Here is a 9657-nt window from a genome sequence, read left to right as displayed (position 1 = left end):
GTGTCCTTCATGCAGGTGATCAGACATCAACATGTACAAACAAAAAGTTCAGGATAACATGCACTTCATATACATTTGATCTCTTTAAAAAAAGACAAGAAAAATGAAAAAATCTGGAGCGCAACCATCTCTTTAACCATATAAAAAGAAACAATGTAAGAAGCCAATTTTTACAGTTAGCACAGTGCATTTTAGTCTTTTAGCTGCCTGGTCTTCTAGCAATATGTGTAACACATGTCAGTGACCAGTGAGATACCATCACAACATGACTGGGAAATATGAAAGCAGTTGTTCAGACAGTAAATATATATGGGAAAGTACAGTCAGAAGAGGTTCACTGTGCACTCTCCACTTCCAAACAGGCTGGTTATTCCTTATGTCTGGTGTCCTGTGATCTCCCTTTCCTTCAGACATTTCTACATTGGGGCCCAAATCCACTTCCACCAGTGTCAGCAGCAAACCTCCCACTGGAAACCCATCAGGAGGCCCAGGGTCCTGGTTTATGTGGGTTGGATCTGATCTCATGAACTGTGAGCCCTCCTCACCTCTCTGGAAGAAGAGACCCGCCTAACGCTGCAAGTTTCACAAACCGTACAGCTTGTTCTTAACACAGTCCTCTCTTCCCAGAGAAACAGGCAGCCCAAGGCACTACAGCCAAACCTTTCTGTAAGATGTGCATTTTTAAAATAATTACTTAATGCTGAGAGCAGAAGTACCAGTTAGTACGGCTGGTTAGGAGCAGAAAGCCCATTTTATACTGAGGGATTGGAGGGCTCAGTGTCATGACTAAGGTGTCACAGCTTTGAAAAATCAGTTTTAGAGGTGGAAAAGGTACAGTGAAATCCATAGAGGAGGCTAACAAAAGGGACTGTGCTATGTGCAGATGACCCACACTCCCCTGTGGTGAGCGGGCAAGTTGCCTCGCGTGACACCTGTTATCCTGCTCAAAAACAAACTGCTGAAAGCGCTACAATAGAAATCAAAGTTGGGATTAAAAGCAGAAAATTCCTTCCTAGAATACAGGCACTCAAGTAAATGAGGATCCTCTTCCTTACTACTGTAGAAATGGATTCTGCACTATTAGCAAGTGGCATTCTTTCTCTTAGAAGTGAAACACAATTAATTCTCAAAAATGATATATCATTGCCCACCTCTTACTTGCCAGTCTGTGAGCCAGGAGGTGAAGGTGGAGCAGCTCAGGAGGAGAGGAGGCCTTGATGGAAGCAATAAAGTATGAGGAACCCTAATGCTCAGCATCAAACACAACCCTAATGCTCAGCGTTAATGAGAGCTGAGGGCTGGCAAGTTTCAAAGGAAAGCTGCTCAGTAATTCTAGTGAAGCTCGATTCTTGTAGTATCCCTGCAGCAGACTACAGTCACAGCACAACAGATGCCATTGGAAAAAAAATTTAAGAAGTTAAAAAAATACAAAAGTATTTGTATACACTGAAATACAAATTTGTATACACTGAAATACACTGAAATACAAGCCAACTCTGCCTGGCTTTTTATTACTGGCTTCTGTTCCACTGTGCAATTCTAACCCATGATCTAGAACTAGCCCCACTTACAATAACTCCCACCCCACCTGCTCAGAGCAGGGGGTGAAGTGCAAACAGCAGTGGGCAATCGCTGTGCACTGCAATGAACGAGCTCTGCTCCTTCCTTACACCCTGGTCCTGATCTCCCTAGGCAGACTGAAACTAAATTGGGAGTTTTGACATGGAAGTTGCATGGGTGCAGGAACCCACCACACGGAAACTAATGTCAGTATATTTGGGTGATTTGAACAGAGCAAGGAGGTACAACTTCCTTCACAATGTCAGTATAATAATAGATTTTTCCGGACTAAAGTAACTTGCAGTGTTGTATCTTTTATTTTGTCTTTCTGAGTTTCATTTTTTGCTAACTGTCCTTTCTTCACCTTTTTAGAGGCTCAATATATTCACAACCTGGCAATACTGCAGCAATGAGCAGAAACTAGAGTTTACAGAACTGGCCTACCACCCAAACCAGAGAGCAAATAACTTCATCAGCCTGCTGTGGTTACCTGGGTGTAATGATGACACAAGCGCATGGAAACACCATGCTGCCTGCACAGCAGTTTAATGGTGGCCAGGCAAGTCAGACTAATCAAAACAGCTTTAGCTCCAGAAATAAATACACAAAGTAGGCAACAAGTACACCTGCAGGTGAGCCAAATGAGAAAGTCTGCCAAGTCATTTAGCCCAGAAATTTGTTTCTTCTTATTACATCAAACCGCATATTACTCTGACTTAGCACTGGTTTACAGGAAGTTTGGGTTAAGAATGATGAGACATCCATCTTTTGTTTCATATGTCATTACACAATACAAGGGGAAAAAATGCAACACAATTTTAAAGATCCTGTAGAACAGCAAGAAAAGTTTCAAACTATGCTTTATGTCTGTTATCCAGTGACATTTCTACGCATCCCAAGATCGAGTTGCCATATTTAATAAAAGGAACCACATAAATCTCTTTTATCACAGAAAGAAGAGCAAAATTCTTGACATTGTTCTGTTTGCTTAGTTTTCACATGTTGATCAAAATGCATTTTAATAGTTTTATTTGAAATTTAAGCTACTATTTTTTTAAGTTGGGTTTTTGTTTTTGTTTCTTGTAGTCTGAGAATAACAAAATTACATTATCACAAAGCAGTAAAAATCCCCTGAATACTTAAAGGACTTAAGTCGAATTAGTTATTCTGCAGAATAAGAACACAATTTACAAAGAGATTAACTAGGCACTGTTCTAAGCAGCAAAAATGAAAACTCAGTCAAGCAGTCTGCTCAGGTTTCTAAGAAAACAAAGAACATAAAATGGGGACACCACCTGAGATTACTATATACAACCACTTAAACATTACTACAGTGTAAACATAACTTAAAAAGAAAATCATCATCAAATGCATTTATCAACATTGTATTTAAGAGATTAAATTTCCAGTTTCTTCCAGATAACTTCTCTTACTCAAAGAATGCTAGTTTTATGAGGCTGTTAAACATTTGTATAATTTTTCTCCTATAAAGAGCACAGAAAGATTTACTGCAATGTGTAATTTTTGTTAGCAGGTGTATTTTTCTGCCAGTGGTCTATCTCAAGAAAAATACTGCAAGCCTTCAGAAATATCAGAAAGTATCTTTTATGGCAATTTCAGTTTTAGAGCTGAATAAAATATACATCAAAAACCTGTAGAAATTGGATTTGGAAGGAAAAATAAAGCTAATGCTAAGTAGATCTGCTGTGTATTAATTTTAAATGAACTACACTCTCTCAGTTTATAGACCATTTTATATGTCAAAGAAATGATTAGAATCAAAAGAAATGTAACTATAAGCAGTGCACCCCAAGTGTTTCAAACCTGAGCTTCAGAGAACTTTGCAGAAACAAATCTGAATGCTGCAGAGAGCAGAAGAGAAGCCAAGCCAAACTAAAACAGACATTTTCTTCAAAAGAACTCGGTATTTGCAATTTCAGGCTGGTATGTTTTTAAGTTCAAGATTCTAACTTTGCATCACCATCTAAAACAATATATGGGTTGGCAAAACCAGATGAAGACTGCCACTTCCAGGATGCATGAATGGGAAGTGGCGCTTCTCAACTGCTACATCGTTAGCTTCAACTGTAAAGCTAATACCCCCAGCTTCTCATTGTGATTTGCCTGTTGTCTCCCCATTCTTTTGAAGAAATACTGTATAGTTTAATACTGCTCTTAAGAGGCAGTAACACCCTACACTGCTTCTGTTTGTCATAGTCAAAACTACAAAGCAGGCTTCACCGATGGCCTCACGCACCACGGGAATCTCTGAAAGATATAATATGACCACTGCTAAGCCAGCATTCTACAGCCAATGCCCCAAAATACAGGTATTGGTGGGGATATTCTTTAAACACATCAATCAAAGCAGTTAAAATGTGGGAGCTTTGGACTTAGTAACCATCATCTCCATGGTAGCACTGACCTTAAAAGCAATGTACTGAATTTAATTTTAACCAGAATCACTCGTTTTCCTCTTTTTAAAGTGCAGTTCTGTAAAAAATAGAAATCTTTAGCAGACTCAAGTCGGATAATTGTTTCTAACAACAGCTTCATAATAGCAGAGCACAAAGCTTATTCTTCCAATGCTTGTTGGAGAATGAATCTGAAGATGTGGTGTTTTTCCTAGAAAAAAACCCCAAAACCTCAAAACAAAATAAACCTAGTTTCCTGTTCAAAACACATGAAAAAGAAAGTGGAGTGTGCTATAAGAAAGTTGCCTACACACGGGGAGCACAATGAAATTTATACAGATATATACGCTGTGCTCTAGTTAGAAATTTATCCTTGCTCAGATATCTAAAGGATAAATGTTATCCTCAGATTTCTGTGTAAACCCACATAACCATTTAAGGCTTTGCCTCCTTCCTGGATTAACTATTGTACAGTTAACAGAAAGAGTTTCACCTCCTGTCTTTTACCCAGGGGGAATATTGACTCTCCTGTCTTATCTCCAGTGTATAAGAAGTCACTGAACAGTTGTGTTTCCCGAGCAGTGTCGCTTAAAGTTACTGACACAGGATGAAATTTACTCCAGCAGATGGAACTGAGTATCCAAACACTGTAAAGAAGGTGAACTTCCAGTTAGAAAGTGAAGTCAAGTCTTATCAGACAGAGCACAACTCCTTTTACCCAGCTGAAGAAATGTTCACCAATTATATTGACTGGCCATCCTATTCAGAAGAGGTGAAGCAATGGACCATGCTCCTTGGCATCATGCTGGTTATTGAAGTGACCAAACACACACAGCTCAATAGAGAAGAGTAGTTTGGAAGGAAACACCACCACACAAATATGAAATCTGTTAGCTGTCAGCAAGAACAAAACAAACCGAAGGGCTGGGGTTGTTTCACGTGGCAACAACAACAAGCGTGAACTGGATATGCGGGAAAAGAAAGCTACACAATATAAATTTCCCTAGTCATTCTATGTATAGCCCCATTTCTCTGTACACGATCTTGGGTGATGAATACAACAAAGCTGAAGGGGCACCAGTGGATATGAGTTCCTCTTCCCTTGACGTGCCTCCACTTTCTGAACACAGCCGCACTTCTCCTTATCACTGCTCATTAGTGCCCTCTGTTGCATCTGATGAGCACTTGTCTGTTTTCTTCGATCTCCTCTGCAGTTGCTCTTGTTCCTTCTTCCGAAGCTTTTCCCTTTGCTTTTCCATTTTCTCTTGAGCTTTGCGAGCCTTCTCCAAGGATGCTTTCATTTCCTTTAGCTTTTTTTTAATGATTGCTCTGTCCTGGGAAGATGTCATACCAAGAGCCTGAAGTGGAGAAAACAAAATTAAAGAATTTCATATGGTTTAATCTGTCACAATTTTTTTTCATATTCTAATAGTAACTCTTAGGTAGATGACTGTAAGAACTAAGTAGATCTGAGACAGACTCAGATCTGATCTGTAAGTAGTACTTTCCATGCCTTTCACTTCTAGAATATTAAAGAATGAGACCTCATTGCCACTACCAATGTTGATTCCATTGATCAAATAAGGCAAATAAACTATTTTCTTGAAGTCATCTAAGTCTACACAGAACAAGACTTCCCAATTTTCACTGCTATGCCTTAGTCAAAAGTTCACTTGCACTCTTCTAAAACCCCTAGAGTTAGTATAGTGCCATTAAAAAAATGCAGAAAGGAAACACCAAACTTGGACTTTCAGATCTGCTGAGCTTCCCACAACTCCTTCCTGTAATTATTTTTGGCAGAAGTAGGTTTGTATTTTCACTACAAGAAACAATACATACTTTATACATCAAAACTATATTTAGTTCTAATACAGTACAACTGGTATCAGTTTATGCCTCCAGTATCCCAATAATCCACTATTCTGTTGCTAGTTCTGATACGTTTCTGTCCACCATCTTCTCTGAATCATCCTTTCACAGAACAGAGCGGGATAAGAAATATATGCATGCAAATACCACTTACACATACTGCTATATGATTTACACATGCAAATACGGGTACATTATATACACCAAGAACTTTCACAAAGCAATTGCCCTATTTCTGAAGCTTCTGAATCCAAGTGCATATGGGAATTTCTTGAAGTGTTGCTGTGGGTTTATACTCTGTGTTATTATTCTAGTCTATCACCACTCCCCATGCAGGGATTTACTGCTTTCTGAACGAATTCTTACTGGCTTTAAGATTATATAAATGACAAAAGATACTATAGTTACTCTTGAAGCCCAGTCAGTTAATTACCTTGAGCTTACTCCCATCCAGCTGAAGGAGATGCTCCCCATTAATATTTTGGGCACTGAATTCGGCAACATACTGTTCAAGGTTCAGGCTCATTAACCAGTGGGAAACCTGCTGCACACTCCACTCATGAACAGCACGACTCTGACAATGACTGTGCTTAGGTGATTGTCCATCATCAAGGATCTGTGACAAAAACATGCTACATTATTATTGAAAAAGTAACATAGATGAGTAACAACATTTTCCTGCACAAACCACCAGCAGCAGAAGTATCTGCACAGTACCTCTTGTATTGTCCAAGAGGTACACTACAATCTTTACACTACAATAATAACAATTTCACACTGCTATATTACATGTCTATCTAACCAGACACCCAAGAACAAGTACAAGGTACCCAAAAAAACTTTTATCTATAGAATCATAGAAGAAAAAGGAACTGGCATTCCTTTTAACTCAAACAGGGATTGAAAGGGCCAGGTGGCACAATTCAAACCAGGTATGCTCGATTCTCCCACAAGATTTTTATCCTTCAAATTAGAAGGTTTCTAAAGGATGCAACAAATTGTGCGTTCCACCTTCTTGGCTCATTCACAGATATTTATGATTTGTTTAAGCTACAAAACAAGAAATTTGAGGGGAAAAAGAAACCCTCAGAAAACCACTGCAAAGTTCAAAGTGATGACATCAAACAGCCAGTGAGACTGGTAGTGTCTATGGAAGACTCATGCAATGACACAGAGGAGCAGTATGGAACACACAGTGATCCCACAGCCCTGGCCTGGCTCTCATCACTGCTGCAGATGACAGCACAAACAGCACCACAAAGGGCAGGTGGGATGCCAGCTGCCGGAGTAGCCCCATGTCCCTGCTCTGCCATTTTATTCCACCCAGGGGTATGCCAGTGGGGCTGAAACAAAAGCTACTCTGTCCTGGCTGTGGTCAGCAAAGCAGCTGCTACAGGCTGCAGCAGCTGTCTGCTGTTACAGCAGCTTTTACACTGGGTTAGATGATGCTGGGAGCTCTCTCAGCTTCTGGCTGTCCAGTTCTCAGGGCTGGGGAAAAGACGGTTTAAGCACTATCTTTTCCTTCTCCTGTTGCCAACAGGAGCACAGTGCAGCTGATGCTTGGCCTTGTAGATTTGCTTTGACACTGACTCTCCTGCCTCCCAGCATACTGCAAAAACTGCAGTTTGCTGCGGCCTTGAAAACTCTCAGCAAAAAGGAGAGGGGAACTCAAGACAAGGAAAGAGGAGCCAGTGACACCTGCATGTTCTGCTCCAACAAGGGGGTTCACCACACAACACCATAAAACAAGAAATGTGACTCTGCAAAAGAGACGATACATTGCCACGCGATGGTCACAAGATTCGCAACAACAGCACACTAGTATCTCACCTCATCATCAATCATATCCAGGCTCTGAGTGAGGGAGCAACAAAGAAATGGGAAAGAAAAGCATTATAGAAACACAATACCAAACATGGAACAGCATGTAAAAGTTCAGGTAAGGGCAGCACCAAGATTTGCAAACAGATATGGCTACTCAAAACCACAAAGATTTCTTTTAAAAAACTATTTCCAGAAGCAAACATGTTATGTTGAAAGCTCAGCACACACATGATTTGGCAGCTAAACCTGACATTATGTCAATGAAACACCTTTGGAGTTCCTTATCTCAACACTCTAGAACTGGTGGGAATCTCCCTGATGACTCCGTTTCCAAGAGTAAAAGCTCCTTAATTAGAAGAGCTTGCCTGCAAGAACTGGATTCCCTCCCCATCCTGGAGGAGCCAGAGCAAAGCAGTGCTTGCAGCAATGCACTATGAGAGGCTGAAGAGCAGCACTGGCCTAACTCCTGGCCAGGGTGGCTGGGGTGATTTCCACTGCAGCTCTTGCTGAACACATTGCCTCATTTGGAGGCAGCAATTTGGCACACAGCAGAGGATGGAGAAAACACATTCATTTTTATAGACCCATTCAGGCTTGATATTTTAGAAGTGACAGAGTTGAACATGCAAAACGAAAGCATTTTCAAGCTTTTAATTCAATACCACTCGGAACAGGGCATTGTCACAATCAAATACATAATATAGGTGGTATTAAACATGGTAAGATAATTAGATACATTATTAAGATAGTACTAACAGTAAATAAAGTGCAAATGATGACTTTGTTGTTTTAAGCAATTCACAGGATATACAGGCCTGTCTGCAGTCTCCTTTTGTTATGAATTACTGCCCTTAATCACCTGCAGTAAGGAATGTTCAAAGAACAGTTGGGTTTGTAGATTTGCAGTTTGGCAAACGGGGTTGTGCAGAACAGCCCTCATTCTTAAAACCAAGTAAATCATGCAAGCAGTAATAAAAAAAAATCTAACTATCATACAGAAAAAAAAAAAAGATACTTCAAGTTCCTCATGTCTGGGAAAAAAAATCTGGCTCAAATCTCACATGAAAAATGTGAAGTATGGAGTATTAGTAAAAGAACAAATGTACAGGTTTCCTGAGTCCACAGGATTTGCTGTCAGCTACTGTCAAATTGTGCAACCTCACTGACAACTGAGTTACAAAACTAGTATAGTAAGAAGAATATTTTCAATACGTTATATTCAACTCAATTATGTCACCAAATTTATAGGGTTAGGAATGCCTTTTTAGTTTATCATTATTTAAAAACTCTAGTTTGAAGAAACTGAATTCAAATGCACTGTGCAAAGCAAGCACAAAGAATGCAAAGTGGATTAATATACACGTTATAATCAATAGACATACATTCAGGTACAGTAACACACAATTACTGTATATACAGGTCATTTTATCAGGGTAAAAATTAGTGTGGGTTAATTCACCTTACGTCTCAACTATATTTACCAAACTATAGTGTAGGTTTGGTATATCAAATTGTCTCAGTTATGCCTAATTTAGTGTATTTACATATATATACCTATGGGTTCACATGTATATGTTTAGAGTGTAGGGAAAATTTATTAAAATGTGTGAGGATACAGTATCTGAGGATATAGCATCTCTTAGGAAACCAACTGCATTCCACTTCCCTACGATAATACCACAGGGTATTTATTTAAAGTCATTATTATATGAACAAGAAAAATCTTAATCTAGAAACCAAGATTAATTTTCTTCTCCAATTCTATTGCCTAAAAAATTCCCTTTATTATTCAAGTAATCAAGCAAGATGACATTGGAGAAAGAAAATAACTATTTCCCAAATTAAACAATTTCATCAGCATACCTCATCTGACGACAATGCTAAGGAGTGTGAGAAGCCTGGGGTTTTAGGTTCTGCTCCTAAACCACTCAAATCAGCTGAACTTGTGCTGCTGGGACTGAAATCATCATTGAACGTGAAATTCTGTGGA

At 39.4% G+C, this 9657-nt stretch overlaps 1 protein-coding gene across 4 annotated transcripts in view; it reads right to left on the bottom strand.

The window, feature by feature from the left end:
* Nucleotides 1-2404: 2404 nt before the first annotated feature.
* PPP1R9A (protein phosphatase 1 regulatory subunit 9A) overlaps nucleotides 2405-9657 on the bottom strand; it is a 132734-nt gene continuing 125481 nt past the window's right edge. For 2 of the 4 annotated variants that reach the window (XM_027639456.1, XM_027639459.1), the window contains 4 exons: nucleotides 9531-9650; nucleotides 7674-7697; nucleotides 6277-6459; nucleotides 2405-5332 (listed from right to left, as the gene is read on the bottom strand). In XM_027639456.1, the coding sequence (XP_027495257.1) occupies nucleotides 5120-5332; nucleotides 6277-6459; nucleotides 7674-7697; nucleotides 9531-9650 (540 nt within the window). In that variant the 3' untranslated portion in view covers nucleotides 2405-5119. The remainder of the gene's footprint in view (nucleotides 5333-6276; nucleotides 6460-7673; nucleotides 7698-9530; nucleotides 9651-9657) is intronic. The other 2 variants (XM_027639457.1, XM_027639460.1) reach the window with 1 other exon arrangement.

The sequence above is a fragment of the Corapipo altera genome, unplaced genomic scaffold (assembly GCF_003945725.1).
Source record: "Corapipo altera isolate COAL_440 unplaced genomic scaffold, ASM394572v1 44, whole genome shotgun sequence".
In the NCBI taxonomy this organism is placed as follows: Eukaryota; Metazoa; Chordata; class Aves; order Passeriformes; family Pipridae; genus Corapipo; species Corapipo altera.
This window is presented reverse-complemented; position numbering and strand designations above follow the sequence as displayed.